Source organism: Myotis davidii, unplaced genomic scaffold, assembly GCF_000327345.1.
Source record: "Myotis davidii unplaced genomic scaffold, ASM32734v1 scaffold455, whole genome shotgun sequence".
NCBI classification, from domain to species: Eukaryota; Metazoa; Chordata; class Mammalia; order Chiroptera; family Vespertilionidae; genus Myotis; species Myotis davidii.
Window position 1 is genome coordinate 2,143,298 of NW_006287459.1, and position 16,638 is coordinate 2,159,935.

General features: G+C 40.1%; 1 protein-coding gene and 1 pseudogene across 1 annotated transcript in view; one reads left to right on the forward strand and one right to left on the reverse strand.

Annotated features, from left to right (window-relative positions):
- NIPAL1 (NIPA like domain containing 1) overlaps positions 1–13,915 on the forward strand; it is a 22,501-nt gene extending 8,586 nt beyond the window's left edge. The window contains 5 exon segments of the mRNA XM_006759257.2: positions 3,876–4,142; positions 6,178–6,234; positions 8,400–8,490; positions 9,973–10,120; positions 10,580–13,915. Coding sequence (XP_006759320.1) covers positions 3,876–4,142; positions 6,178–6,234; positions 8,400–8,490; positions 9,973–10,120; positions 10,580–11,227 — 1,211 coding nt within the window. The 3' untranslated portion in view covers positions 11,228–13,915.
- Positions 80–1,115, reverse strand: LOC102753662 (annotated as a pseudogene).
- Positions 13,916–16,638: the final 2,723 nt, after the last annotated feature.

Consider the following 16,638-nt stretch of genomic DNA (forward strand, 5'->3'; position numbering starts at 1 on the left):
CTCAGTTAACTTGCACCGTTATTTTATAGCTGATCTGGTGTGTTTCATTCTCCTCAGTGATTAGATTCTGTGCTGACACCTAATACCTTACAACGTCGCAGGGAGGCTGGAGGCCAGGTGAGAGGGAGCTGGAGGGGAGTGTTCTTGAGCTCTCACTGCTCACAGTGGTTTCCATGGCGATCATGTAAGAATCAATGTCGTCACTGGCAAAGTCATCCGGCTGGGGGGTGCTGTGGGCCTGGTGCTGAGGCGCTGGCTGGCAGGGCTCTTGGAAGTGCAGGTCCTGGGAGTTTGGGGTTGGCTCCGAGAGTGTTGTAGCCAGAACAAAGTGGCCATCCAGCAGAGAGCCCTTGACGGCAAAGATGGCTGGCCTGCCGGGAGCATCAGAGTGAATGCTAAGAATAAGTTGCTGACTCTGCGAAGCTCAGGAGCCCCCGGAATTCATTGAGGCAGAAAGTGATGGCCACCCCTTCTTCGGCCTGCAGCTGCTGGAAATCCTCCTGCCCAGTGCTCATCTCAGCCACCATGGCTTGGATGGTGCTGTCTGCCTCTTCCTCCTGGTAGCTTCGCAGGATGACCCTGCGACCATGGCCAATGTCCAGCATCACTTCAGCCAGTGCAGGGGGGAAGGGCAGAACAGCCTCCCCCAGAAGCTTTGCTGAGGCCCGGAGCAGATAGGGGCACGAGGCTGGGTCGAAGACAGCCTGCAGGGACTCACAGTCCATGTTTGCAGTGCAGCTGGACCTCCAGGCGGCTGCTCCTGCCATTCAGGGAGATGCAGCATTTCTCCACTGTCTTCTCCAGCATCGCCAGCGAGCGGAAGACTGACAGGAACGACTTCATCAGGATCTTACAGCGCAGTGGGTCCTGACCAGGGGTGGCCGCCGGGTACAGCTGGAAGAAGAGCAGGGCAAAGAGGAAGCAGGCATAGGCAGAGCGAGAGGAGCTCACGGTCTGGAGAGAGAGCCCGTCTTCCAGGGGCTCCAGGTAGAGCTCGTCCCCGATTCGGGATAGAGAGTGGATGGCCTTGCCCAGCACCTTCACGTTGCCGCCTGTGACCAGACACTTCATGCTGCCACCTGCACCGAGGCCGGCCTGGCCTGCGCCCGGCTAGGACTGGCCTTTACTGCAGTTCTTAGTAAGACAACCTGACTGAAAATTTGTCAATGATATAGAATATCCTTGAAGTAATACAATTTTCCTCAGAATATAAGTTTTGTCTCAGAATTTATCCTCTATCTCTGAATCAAAGTTGATTCATCTTCAAGTTGCAGGGATAAGTGAAATAATAATCGTGGAAATCTTAAATTCACATTTTTTTTTACCTTTTTCTTGATCTGAACTTTTTGGTTGCTTCATAACTTTATATGTAGTAAAATTCAGATGTCTTCATAATGTTTGACCGGGAGGCATCCATCCAATTATTAAAGTTTTGTTGGTAAGACATCATTTGATCAAACTGATTTTATTGTTTTGTTTTAGCTTGTTAGGCATTTTTAAGACTTTTGAGATATAAAACTGATTTTTTTAATTCAATTCTAAACTTGTTACTTGATTAATTTTTCTTTGCCCTTTTTTATTTAGGATAATTAAAAATGAGAAAATGTGGCTTTATAATGAAAAAAAAGTTGAGAAGACGGTAAAAAAAAATCTAATCACGATGTCACCTGTTGACAGCTTTTCAAGTAGAGAACAGATTACAAAAAAGTTTGCAATATAGTGTCAGATGTTTCCATTTGGTGTTTTAGTGTTTAGCCTTAAAATTCCAAGGTACTTATATAATGAAATGCGGAAGCCAAACTGAAACACGTGGTGTGTTTTTGTTTTGTTTTGTTTTGTTTTTAATGGAAAGATGTGAATTTTAATATGCACATCATACCAGGGTGATACTGCTCACATACATGGACTACAAAAACATACTCCATTCCCCCTGCACACCCCAAGCAAAAGAAAAGAACACATCACAAAGGTTGAGTTGCAAAAGATCATTTCTTCAAATAGAAACCCCAGGTGTGAATTCCCAAATGAAGAAGATTGGCTGTAGTAACATCATATTTTCTGGGCATCAAGCAAAGGTGATTTCTTTCCTGGGTTCTTGCCCAGGTGGATTCGAAGAGTGAAGCCACGGACTAAAGGCGGTATATGAAAAGGTGGAAATTGATTGGGAACAAGTACAGACTCCCATGTGGAGAAGGGGTCCTCAAAGGGGTAGTCCACTGAGTCCTTTTTTCCTAAGGTTTATAAAGGCTGCAGTTCTTTGTCTTTTGATGCTCCCTTCTTATTGGTCACTATAGCAGCTTCAAAGCTCAAACCCTACATGGGGACCCTCTTTCTCTCTCCCCCCTTCAGTGGTAGAATTCTCTATACCCTGTGAAAATCTGTTTTCCTCTTTCTCCCTTTTGTTTCTCTACTCCCTGTGGCTTTCCCCTTATCTTCTGTGAATGGGTGTCTTCCTCTCCCCTTATTCTGTGGCCCCTTCTGTTCTTTGTGAATTTATGCCTTTTGCCAGCTTCAAGTTCCCAACCAACTGTGCCTCCCTCCCCCATGGACCCCTTAATTCCTAAGACTCCCTAAACCTATTTTACCCCTAAAAACTCCTTTCAATAATAATGGGTTGTGTTCAGTAACTTTACATACTTATTTGAATCCCATCTATATATATAAAAGCCGAAGCGAGCCCTAACCGGTTTGGCTCAGTGGATAGAGCATCAGCCTGCGGCATGAAAGGTCCCAGGTTCGATTCCAGTCAAGGGCATGTACCTTGGTTGCGGGCAACATCCCCAGTTGGCGGTGTGCAGGAGGCAGCTGATCGATGTTTCTCTCTCATCGATATTTCGAACTCTCTATCCCTCTCTCTTCCCCTCTGTGAAAAAATCAATAAAATATATTTTTTAAAAAAAGCCGAAGCGACCATTAAGGCAGAATGACTGGTTGCTATGATGCACACTCAGCAGGCAGGCCAGCGGTTATGGGTGAGCAGGCAGGCAGGCAGGCAGGCGAGTGGTTAGGGGTGAGCAGTCCTGGATTGCGAGAGGGATGTCTGACTGCCAGTTTAGGTTTGATCCCTGTGGATTGGGCCTAAACCATCAGTCAGACATCCCTAGAGGGGTCCCAGATTGTGAGAGGGCACAGGCCAGGATGAGGGACAACCCCCCACCCCACCACCACTCCCCAGTGAAACAAATTTTTTGCACCTGGCCTCTAGTTCTAAAATAAAGCCTAATGATGGTGAACTCATTTTTCTCTCAGGTTCTATTTTATTTAGGCAAAGGTGGGTTAGTGGGCCTGAAAAATCATTCCCTTCAGGGAATGTGGTACAGAAGATGGAACCCATTTTTAAACACATTTTTTGAAGTGCACAATTCATACCCCACCGAATGCATTAAATTCTTGTAAGGTGGTGGTTTCTGGCCCAATGGGTTGCTGTTCCCTTTCCCGACATTCAGGTGTCACAGACACTGCTTTCCAGGAGACAGACTGACACTGTGAAGGAGAGAAGTGGGGGGGGAGGGGGGGTGGGGGGAGTTGGGAACTGTGATGAATTTCTGAGCGCAAGCCAGACCTAAGCAGCTTCCTGCTGCTGGAGCAGGTTACTGTTTTTCTAGAACAAAGAACCAACTACTGCTGTTTCCAATTTATAAGAGGAGCCCAGACTCATATTTAAATAATAAAAACTAAACACATTTAAACATTTTTTAAGGACCTATGTCAGCCAAATCAAGCATGTGCACCATCTGCTGGGCGCTTCCCTTCATGCAATAGAAAATGGAGTTTCAGTGCTGTCCACTCAAGTTTCTCTTTCTTGCAGAAGGGGAGTAAACATGAACACATCTCCCTATTGTTTGTTGACATTTTCTTCTTCCCTTTTTTTCCAGGCTACGTGCTGTCTTTGGTCTGCCCAAACTCCTCCCAGGCGTGGTGTGAGATCACAAATGTGTCACAGCTGCTGGCTTCTCCTGTCCTCTACAGGGACCTGAATTCCAGCCTAACCAACTTGAGCACTTCTGCAAATGTAGAAAACAAATACAGTCTTTATGTGGGCCTGGGCCTGGCTGTAAGTTCCAGTATTTTTATTGGCTCCAGCTTCATATTGAAAAAGAAAGGCCTCTTGCAACTGGCCAACAAGGGCGTTACTAGAGCTGGTAAGAAACGGATGCAACTAACGAATTCAAGTTGCTAACTGCAAAAATAACCCTATTTTAAGATCATCGTGCTCCTGTCTATTTATTGTAGCTATCTGCATTGGTAGCAGTTCTTTTCTCAGCAGTTTCCAGGATTGAACCAGCTGTGTCTCCTTTAGGGAGTCTAAAATTCTTGTTTCTAGAGGTTTAGAGTCTAGTACAGGTTCTTCTTTTCATAGCTTTATTCTGCAGGATCAGGGTCAAAGTCAGATCCCACGCTTGGGATACAATCTAACATCTTCCCACAGACTCTGACCTCCTGCATGAATTGGTCCTTGCTACCTCCCCAGCTTCATCTTCCGCTACGCTCCCAGTCACCCTACTTTTCTCTGGTTCCTAGAATATACCCAGTTCTTTCCCACCTCAGGTCTTTCCCCTCGGCCTGGAACTCTTCTCTCCCAGCCCTTCATTTGCCTGACTCCTCCTTGAGATCTCAGCTTAAATACCATCACCCCAAAAGGGCTTTCCTTGACCATCTCCCTGGGCAGGTCTCCCACACCAGCATGCTCTGTCCTTGCACTAATAGTTTCCTTCATTGTACCTAGAATAACTTGTCCTTGTACGTTTATTGTTTGTTTACTTGTCAATGGGTTTACTTATTTATTAATAGTAGAGTCACAAGAACAAGAGCCTTTCCTAGCATAGTGTTTGCCACCCAATAAATACTTGTTAAATCAAATGGATAGTCATAGAATTAGATTGCTGTTAATACTGACATTTAACATGCTAAATAGTTCTGCTTGACTATCCTTCATTAACCATGAATTTCATATTCATTCTTATCAAGAATAATATTATAACAGAGCTAAATATTATTCTAAGGTTCATATGGAAAAATAAATAACTATAAATTGTGCAAACAAGTTTATAAAAGAGTACTATTGAGGGGAGATTTATACCACCAGAAAATACTACATGCGATAGTGCTATCTTAATTTAAAAAGACAAAACAATAAAAGATAATTAAAAATGTCTAAGGGGACCCAAGTACATTCAACAATTTAACGTATGATTTTTTTAAAGTGGTATTTTGAGCTACTGGAGAAAGGATGTATTATTCAATCAAAAGTATTGAGACAAGTGGCAAAAATTAGAGGAAGAAAATATAAAAGTTCTACTCTATACCATTCATTCAAGGTTAGAGTTAAATTAAAAAAAAAGGGGGGGCCAAAACCAGTTTGGCTCAGTGGATAGAGCGTCGGCCTGCGGACTGAAAGGTCCCAGGTTCGATTCTGGTCAAGGGCATGTACCTGGGTTGCGGGCACATCCCCGGTGGGGGATGTGCAAGAGGCGACTGATCGATGGTTCTCTCTCATCGATGTTTCTGACTCTCTATCTCTCTCCCTTCCTCTCTGTAAAAAATCAATAAAATATATATAAAAACAATCCTGATTTCTGGGCCTTATCCTCCAGAAATTCTGTTTAAAAAAAAAAATGAAAAAAAGGGGGGGGGCCTTTTTAGCATAGAGATAAAAGAAGAAACTATTCTATATAAAGGAAGAGATGATCTGTATTGAAAAAAAAAATCTATATGGCAACACCTATAACTAAACACCTAAACTAGAAAGAAAATGACTTGAGTAAAATATTGCAAAATATAATACTAGAAAGTATTAGAGGATCTTTGGAAATGGGCACGAAAATAGGCTAAAAGACTAAGTATACTGACATGGCTTTTATCTTGCCTTTTCCAACCATATTCCAGTAGTTAGAAGTCAATTCTCCAACCTTCCTTCACGTTTGAACTTAATTTTGCCCAGCCAGTGTGGCTCAGTGGTTGAGCATTAACCTATGAACCAGGAGGTCACGGTTCGATTCCTAGTCAGGCACATGCAGGCTCGATCCCCAAAACAAGTTGTGCTGAACAATGATTCTCTCTCATCATTGATGTTTCTATTTCTCCCTCTCCCTTTCTGAAATCAATAAAAATATTTTTTAAAATATATTTTTAAAATGTATTTTAAAAAAGAACTTTTCTTTTTTATTATTTTCCTAGGTCAAGGTGGACATTCCTACCTCAAGGAATGGCTCTGGTGGGCAGGATTACTCTCAAGTAAGTCCTTAATGCTGAGAATAGTGTTTGCTTGCAAAATGATAAATAGATTACATGGAATTATTTAAAATTGATTGATTTAACTGCCTGGTAAGGATGGCATTTAAGTCTAGCAACTTTTGCAAGTATAACATATTGCCTTATATATAAAATAAGTCATATTTATTTAAAACTTCTTTTTACCCTTCTTCCCCACTCCATGTTCTCAATACTATCTTGGAATACAAAGGGAAAAGTTAACATGTAAAGTATTATTTTTATCATGGACTTCTCTTTCTCTTATCCTGTTCTCCATAATAATTGAAGAAAATGCTTTCCCCCAACATTTTCCCAGCACTGAGTTAAAATTTGGGACTCTTCTAACTACATATTTTCTAAGGAATGGGTACATTTTCCGGGCCAGGACCAAAACAGGGATAAATTCAAGTCCCCTCTGACTGCTTGGCAACTAAACAGATAGAGCAGTGGTTTTCACCTGGTGTGTGCCGCTAGAATTTTTAAAACATGCAATACCTGACTGTTTGGTCAGGGACACTGACCTCTTTTCCCTTAGATTGCCAAATAAATAAAATAACAACAGCCAACCCAACAATAGCCATTTGGTGTTAATGAATCAAACTTATACCTATTTTCTCTGTCAGATGGGCAAAAAAAATATCTGTTTTGGTGTATTGAAGAATTTTAGCAATTAGTCTATTTGTGCCGTGAGATGAAAAAGGTTGAAAATCACTGAAAGGGAGAGATGCAGGTTGTCAGCATTCCCCTTCCTCCTAAACGTGCTCTGAGGATTAAATGGGACTCTGTAGCATCTGAAAGTTCTTTCTAAATGCCAAGATGATGTCCAAATAGAAGGCATTTACCTCCCTCAGGCCCCTCTGCAGATTTCTACCTCCCTCCTAATGCCTCTGAACTTTCTTAAATCCCAAACTTCTGACGTCCAAAGAAAGGGCCTCATACATTGTAGCTTCACACCAGTTGCTAGTCATCTACGTCTGTAGCCAGAAACCTTAAAACTTCCATTTCTTTTCCTGTACTATTGCAGTATCTGTGAGATCCTATTATAAGAAAGAATTGGAATACTTTTGACAAATGGCAGAATCTAAAAAGATGATGAATAAAAATAAATTTGTACAGTCCTTTATCTTCTTGAAAAGTCATCTATAAAGATAAAAATATAAAGTATTCAAGAAAGCTTAATATTCTAAGAAAACGGCCATTGCTTTTCTTATGAGAGGAGTCTCCTAATTATTTCTGTTTGTCTTATGATATTTTCCTAAAGCTAAGTACTCCTGTACTTTTGGCTGGGGGCTTGTGCCTGGGGCATAGCAGCCAGAGGAGAAAAGAAAAAAGTATGCTGGTCTCTTTCATCTGTTCCAGAACTTTCTCTACAATAAGTTTATTTTGCATAGTTGGCCAGCATGAAATCCTACATTCCGTGGGTAAGTGTTCAGGTGTTCATTTGTGACCCATGAGAATAATTTGGCTCCAAATAGAAGACCCAGCTCTTAGAGGAGTTTTCTCTCACTCTAGAAGCTATTTGCATCACACTAGCTCATGGAAGTTTAGAGTTCCCCAGCTAAAAAAGGGATTGCTGGAGCACATTATTATGACTTTAAAACAGGTGCTTGGATCTCCCTGAGTTACTAAGATAGTGTTACATTCTTGTTGGTCATCTGCAATTCAGAGAAGCCTGGCTACATGGGCCTGTGGTGGGCATGTCTGGTTGTCCCCTGCCTAGGCAGTAGATCTCTACTGGGCATTCCAATTTTAGGAGTTGTTTTATTGTTAATTTGCATAACAATAGTTATTCTTGAGCAAACAGAATAATTCTCTGCTTACTCCAAAGCCACCTCTACTAGATTTCATCAGTGACCATATATGTTTCTGGTAGTGAAATAACTAAAACCTTTCTTGAAAGTCCTTTAAGATGTGTATCCATCACCACCTTTTGTGTTAGTTGAGCTTGTATCACCAGGTAATTATGGTTTATCTGCATCCCTATTACCAATCTTCCCCCTCCCTTCCTAAAAAGAGTTAATTATTCCTTTTTGTTCAACTTGTCAGTGTCTTTGGGATCAGAGTCTACAGCTTTGCGTCTGTCATTTGTTTTTCTCTCCTGACAAGTCAGTCCATCTTTCATACTAATGCTGCTGCTTGCTTTCCAGTGGGAGCAGGAGAGGCTGCAAACTTTGCAGCTTACGCTTTTGCACCTGCCACGCTGGTCACGCCACTGGGTGCGCTGAGTGTTCTCATCAGGTACGTGAGCCATAAAGAGTGTGGCTTCTGTAGGGATTTTAAAACCATGATAAGCTTAACCCCACAAGAAACATATTGCGAAGCATATCACAAAACAAAATCTAGAAATCACAAAAGTAATTTGAGAAGACTACACCATAAATTGTAGGAGAAATAGGAAATAGATTGCCTTACTGTTTTTTAGAAAACCTTTGAGAGTGAGCTTGGTTTGATGCTAACATAAAGTAATTGTGTGTTACGTTTCAATGATTCAACGAAGCAGGTTTGTTTGTTTTTTCTCTCTCACCTGAACAAATTGCCACGGCCCTTTTAATCCTCTCTGTTGTCATAGTGGTTAATGACCAGTGCTATTAGAGGACTTTTAAAAAGCATAGTGTTTGGGTTAAATTTCAACTCTGGCTAAAAGTTTTGCATCTACTACTGGATACTTCTGTTTGGAGGTCTCTTTGTTTCTTTTGGTGCTGGGAACAGGAAAATTTCCGTTCATAGAATGTGGATTTAATCTCTCTTAGTCTTTCTTATGATCCCAAATGAATGTGTTCAATGAGCCCATGAACTCTTATTTTGTAGCTAAGCAACTATTTTGTTTGTTTTTCTTTTCCTTGTATCTCCATGCATTATCAACCTCTGGTGGAAAGATTATGACAAGGCCTACTCACGTCTTTCCACCTTCTTTGTAGGATTGTTTTGAGAATTCAATGAGTCAATACACATAAAGCACTAGAACACTGCCTATACAGTGACTGACAGCTATGTTTTTGCTGAGGCTGAAGCCCTCACAAGTGGCCACAGCAGGGCGACTCTTAGAAAACACCTGGTAGTTGATCAGTCTCGTGTGCAAATGGGTACTGGTAATACCCTGGTGGGAATGCCAGGGCATCAGGGGAAGGAGGCTGGTATGCAGGAGCTACAGCATACCTGCTGGTGAAGAAGCAGGATGGCACAGTCTGGTGTCCATGGTGGTGCCAACCTGGAACTACTTGAGACCATGGCAACCAAAGTAGTGGGAGCATTGGGTAGGTGAAAGTATCAGGCAGGAGCAGCTGGGAAGGAGATATTTCAATATTTTGACAACCCATATGATTGTACTTATGTGTTCTAGCTAAATATCAGTCCTGAGCAGAGTAAATCTTTAAGTGTATATCTTTCTTTGACATTTTCATGAACATGTATATTCCAACTGTATCAGATGGAAAATATAGAAAAATAGAAAATGAATTGAGTGGGCCCTTTTTAGAAGGTCATGGGAAGTTTAGAGGGATATAGAATGTCTATTTTAACTCTTTAGATATAAAAGCAATTAAGCAGATACGATTGACCATCATTTCTGTGTTTTAAAACTAATCAGGGTTTTCAGTGTCACGTAGCACATTCAGATCAGTTGATTGGGATACAGTGGCTTCTGCCACCGTGTGACTTCTGAGCTGCTATGGAATCAAAAGGTGATTGAACAAGCGTGATTTATTTTTCTTCTCCCAACAGTGCGATATTATCTTCCTATTTTTTAAATGAGCACTTGAACATTCATGGGAAAATAGGCTGCATATTAAGTATATTGGGGTCAACTGGGAAATATTTGTTTAGGGAACAACTTATCTTTTGATCTGTGGATGAGATAATTGTCAAAAGTGTGAGAGAGTGCCCTAACTAGTTTGGCTCAGTGGATAGAGCGTCGGTCTGCAGACTGAAAGGTCCAAGGTTCGATTCCAGTCAAGGGCATGTACTTTGGTTGTGGGCACATCCCTGGTAGGGAGTGTGCAGGAGGCAGCTGATCAATGTTTCTCTCTCACCGATGTTTCTAACTCTCTATCCCTCTCCCTTCCTCTCTGTAAAAAAATCAATAAATAATTTTTTTTAAAAAAAAGTCAATCAGCCAATATCTTCCATGCCTCACAGTATTCTCTGGGAGATTCAAATGACATGTTTGGGAAAGTCCATTGAAAATGTAAAGAGCTATGCAGTCAACTATTGTTGTTGGTGGTTTTTTGTTGTTGTTTTTTTTTTTTCATTTAATCTCACTTCTCTTTCTAAAACACCTGTGCTCCTAAACCCTGACTAATAAGACTTCACAAAGACATGGTCCCCTGAGCATTTTCTGAAGTCTAATTCTTTTCTCTTCCCAACAGGATTCATCTTCTTTGCTGTGATCATTACCATGATCGCCTTGGTGCTGATTTTGATCGTGGCTCCCAAGAAAGGACAGACCAACATATTAGTCTACATTTCAATCTGCTCGTTGATTGGAGCATTTTCAGTTTCTTCTGTGAAGGGCCTGGGAATTGCCATTAAAGAACTATTGGAATGGAAGCCAGTTTACAAGAACCCCCTGGTCTTTGTTTTGCTGGCTGTACTTGTGCTTTCAGTGACGACACAGATTAACTATCTCAACAAGGCCCTAGACACCTTTAATACATCTCTTGTGACTCCCATTTACTATGTGTTCTTTACAACCATGGTAGTGACGTGCTCCGCCATCTTGTTCCAAGAATGGTATGGCATGAGAGCTGGTGATATCATTGGGACTCTGAGTGGGTTCTTCACCATTATCAATGGCATCTTCCTTCTACATGCTTTTAAAAACACAGACATCACCTGGAGTGACTTGACATCCACCACTCAGAAAGAAGCCCTCTCTCTGAATGGCAATGAAGACAAGTATGTCTTACTAGAGAATATAGAATGTTCAACCTCGGGATATGAGGATGACATTACCTTGTTTAGCAGGACTCATGAATGATCAAAGTCTCTACAAACACTGAACTTGAACCATGAAGAGACACTTGGAGAGGAGAAGGAATACCTGCAGAACTATTAGGGAAGTTGACATTTTTAAGGTCCTAATAATTTAGATGTAAGGCCAAATAAAAATGCCTTCATTTATGGCCATCATCTTTGAAAAATCAAGATTTTGATCATCCTCCAGAAGACTTCTGTTGTTTCTCATTTCTGCAAACTTGAAATCTCTTTCCTTCTGGTCACAGTATATTTGGCCTGGCCAGGTGGTTCTTCATTTCATTGGCTGCTAGTCTTGGTTTCATAGTAATTAATAGATAAACTTAACTGTGTGCTAATAAGCAGAGTATCAGTCATTCTCTGATGAGTCATAGGTTCAAATTATTGAAACTGAGAAGTGAGATCACGATGCTTTCCCTCCCCTTCCAACTTCATTTAAGCTAAACTAGATGGTAGCTGAAGGGTAGAGTGTTAAAGAGAAGAATAGGCTGGCTCTGGAAATCTGCTCCTGGTGTGTTAGAATGCAAAGAAATATGTGTCCATGAAGAGCTTATGGATTGTAATTGTAATTTATTGACATATCGTAGAAGTTTATTACCAAGTAAAAAGGGGAGAATGGAGGAGGGAAATATTTTATACCTTAAGTAAAGGAAACACTTTTTCTTTTTACTAAAAGAAACACAAATGATTGTGTTCATGAGTTCTTTTAACTCAGACCTGAGCAGCATAAGACAAAATTGAGTTTTTGGAGACATCTAGGTGAGTTTAGTTTGGAAATCCTTGTATTCATAAAATTCCTTGATTTTACTATTATCCCAAAGGTTCTTGTTCTTACTGATATGAAGATTTTTGTAAAGCAGTTGCTACATTATTTTAGGATGATATTGTACACTTCAGTTTTTCTCAAATGTTTAATTCCCAAAGGTTGGTTTTTCCACAAACTATTTGGAAACAACTAGAAGAACCTTTGTGAAAAACCTGAATGAGTTATAATAATCATCCTCTTGAAATTTAGCACTTTCCAGCTTATTAAGGAAATTATAATTAGTTACAAACCTTTTTGAAAATATACATAACCTACCACAATAATTGGTAGATTGTCTCTTTCTGTTGACTCTCACGCTTACCATGTTTTCCGTATATTTTACCTATACGTGTTTTGGAAGAATAAGAAGGAGAGTTAGCTTCCTAGAAAACAAAATATTAAGACCTCAGGAACTACTACCAGAAAAAAAATTTTTGTATTGAAACTTACATAAAGTGTTCCTGTCTCCAAGTGCATAGCAGGAATAACACTTTTAGTGGCCTTTAATGTTTATGGACAGATTTCTGATCACTCATTGATTTAATAGAAAAGGAGAAATTAGCTGAATTTCTAAACTTACTTCTCTCAAAACAAAACAAAAATCCTAACCCCCCAAAACTGTGACATTCAAAAAAGAAAAACCCTCCTGGTTAACTGGATTTATCTGTTCTAACATAAAGGTCTGTTATGATGTTTGTCTGCAATCTAGCTCATGTCTACCCTGGGTAATAATAGACAATTCTGTTATTCAGAATTCTGTTAAACTGGCGTTAGCACTTCATCAGTTCTACTGAACTATCACTGATTTCACAGTGACAACCTGAGGTGACTGCCAAGTCCCAAAATACTGTTATCATCTCTTCAGCAATTTAGTGTTGAATGCAATTCAGTGTGTTCTAAATTTCTGAAAACTGATAACCCATGGAAGATACATGGGTTGATACCTCAGATCAAATATGTATTTACTCTGTTGACTGCTGTTTCACTGTAATTGTATATCAGATATATAAGCTATGAACACAAATTTGTAGGAAAAGATAGTGTTTGAAACATCCTTTTACTTTTTTTTTTCCTACTGAAAACTTTATTGGTCCATCCTTCTTGGTGAGGAAATTCACTGAGGCTGTGAATTTCAGTGTCAGATGTTTCTTAAATGTCACCTGTTACAAAGCTTTGCCCTTGGTGTATTGTGTTCAGGTTGAGGGTTCTTGAAACACAAGAACCATGTGTACCCTGGGTTGGAAAATAAACTGGTGTTGACATATATGCCCGGGAGAAAGACTGAGAAAAATTTGACGAGTTGAAATATATTGAGAAACAATGAAATATTTCACATACTCTAAAAATCCCTGGTGGGCTTCTTCAATATGCATTGAAAAACTAAAATGTTATTGCAAACCTTAAACTCAGAATAAATTTCTCCAAATAGGGATATATTGTCTGAGGAGGAATAAAAAGCTGGATCCCCATTTTCAGACTAACCATGTTAGTCTTAACTGGAAGTTTCACATATGTATATATTTAAAATATACACTTTCTTTATCTCATATCGATGATATCTGAAGGTTTATTATGTGAATATCTGCACTTGTGTTGTTAAGGATTACAAAGTTGTCCTCACACAGCCAAATAGAAAGCTTTTCCTAATTCTGTAAACATAATGCTTTCATTTTATTTTTGGTCTTGTAAATTGTATTCTTAGGTTAATGGTTAATGATTTTATTTTTAGTTCAGATTGCAAAATATTCATAAAACCGTTTAGCTTTAGCAACATAAAATTAACACCTTTATTTTATTTTAAGGGTACTAAATTAAATACATGGAAAGCATCCTACATCATGTCTGATAGATGAGGCAATTAATAAAATTTAGTTCTCTTTGAATCAACATCTTAATTCTTAAGTCTTATTACTAGATAGGTAAGGACCATTAGTTGCCAGTTTTCATACATTCTTCATCTTTTCTCAGTGTGTGTCACAGTAGCTCCTTTTAAGTAACTCAAGGGAAAATGAATTCCATCATTATACTATCTCAACACAAACCGATACAAAAGGATTCCGACAGAAATATTTTATTTTTCTTAATAAAATTGAACTAACTGCAATCTTCACATTCCAAACAAACTTTGTGGAAAAGTAATTTATATGAATATATGTGAAATGTTCTCAGATATTTTGAATGAACTCTGTGGTCATGAAGTTTTCTATTTTTCAAATGTTTATAAATACTGTTCATTTTTAAAAGTTTACAAATTTTAAATTAGTATTTCTGTATATTTTTCATTTTCAATAAAATAATGTGGTTGAATTATGCTTGTTGCAGTTCAGTTTTTAGTTTATTGAAGTTAAGTTTATGTAATGGCAAAATTATCCCCATTTAGTTGTTGGTTATAAAAAAAAGTTTCAAGGTTTTTTAAAATATCTGCACTTAGGTTAATTTTTTTTGGTCAATTTCCTTGAAATTCAAACCTGTGTTTTAGAAATGGCTCTCCACAAACCATCTCCCATATAACTGACTCATTACTGGTACAAAGGGTAGGAGACACTATCTGAGATTCCAGTAATTTCATTGAATAAGATAGGAGCTCAAAGCAGTCAGTGTAATGAAATCTCTCAGTCCAGAGATTTATAAGAAGGCAAAGAAAGCAGTATAAAAATATTTGGTAGTATTGCATTACATCAAAGTTTACATTTACAAACCCTACACAAATTGCCTCTAGCCCCTGTGTTACTAAAACTTCGTTTCATGTAGAGACCACATCACCATGACTTGGTCGATTCTCCCTGATTTGATTAGGACTCATATTTGAGAACAACTCCCTTAGTTGTTTCTATGGAAATGAATTGTGTAGGGTGGAAAAGGCCTGTTTCTAGCCTATGTCCCATGTCCCCTCTTTCCTGCCATTTTATAAATAATATGCAATTCCCTAAATCACATAGTTACCTAGGGCAGAATGAGAACCAAAATCCAAGTGTCCCAACACCCCAGACTACTCAATCCATGGAATGCAGGCCTATCTAAGGAGGGCTTGGAAACACCATATCTATCCCAGCAGAGATAGAACAAACTGATTTTCGCCAGCAAGTTGTCTGTATAGACAAACACTTCGGTACCCTGGCTGCAGTGTACAGGAAGCCACGAGGTGAGCTTAAGTTACAAAGAGTGTTAAATTGTGTAACAATGAGCAACATATTCTTCCCAACTGAAAGCTTTGGTTGCACACACACACACACACACACACAGTCTTTTGAGAGAGCTATCTGAGCAACCCTTTTTCTACTTCAGTTACAAATCATGAAGTCCTTTCTTCTTGAGGGAAAACTGAATCTCTAGAAACATCATTATTGTAGGCGAAAACCTTTGAGTTAGAAGGCATTTTAGTTTTCATTTTTTTAAATTCTCACTGAGGATATTTTTCCATTGGTTTTTAGAGGGAGTGAAAGAGAGAGGAAAAAGACAGAGAGAAACATCTGTGTGAGAGAAGCACATCAATTGGTTGCCTCCTGCTCAAGCCCAACCAGGGCCCAGGCCAGGGAGGAGCCTGCAACCAAGGTACGTGCCCTTGACCCAAATGGAACTCAGGACATTTCGGTCCACAGGCCGACACTGTATCCACTGAGCTAAACAGGCTAGGATGGTATTTTAGTTTTTATATGTAGAACTTCCCTGTGGCTGGTGGGCTGTGGTGGGTAGGAATCTTTGCAGGCCTACCTCTACCTACTCACCTCAGGAACTTGTCCAACCCTCTGGAGACAGGCCTCACACCAGTTTTCTGCACTGGTGTATTCCTAAGACCATATGGACCTCCCTCCCACACAATCCTGTGTAGCCCCAGCCACTACTTGATTGGGTGGGGCGGGGGGAGGAGGGGGGAGGCAGATGGGCAGGGTTAGTAGTGGAGATAAAGAAGCCATGCTCTGAGTACCATGTTCCTACAATCCCCTCCCACTTTCTGCCTTCTATGATCCAGCCAGTAACTCCTGACCACCAGTAAACAGCATGCAATTCATCCTGGCCCAAAAGCTTGAATGCCGTCCATAGGGACTCACTGACCATGGAGACCAAATACGGAGTCCTGATTGTTTAGTTTCCACTGAGAAAACCTCTAGCTCTCCCTTAGAATAAATCCTGGGTAATGATATGTGACTCCTCCTTGAGTTAATCGTACCCAACAAACATTCAGAAAATAAACTCAAAGATATCCCGTAGCCTCAGGCCCATTAAAACAGATTGTTCCATCAACCAGGAATGAGCAAAATAGCCCTTTGGCTCAGGTCTCCATCTCTCAATTAGAGTTTGCCTTTGTTTTCACTGTTAACATTTCAGGATATTTCTAGAAGAGTTTTAAGTAAAATATCCTATTTACTAATAGACAAACATGGTAATTAACCATACCTCCGCTACGCTTCCCATTAGCTAATCAGCAGGATATGCAAATTAACTGCCAACAAAGATGGCAGCTGGCAGCCACGCAGCTGAAGCAAACATGAGGCTTGCTTGCTCCAGTGATGGAGGAAGCCAAGGTTCCCCACCTGCTGCGGCCCAGCTCTGAGCTCCGGATGCAACAATGTTGCAATTATAGAAGCTAAACAAACCCAGATACCTGCTTT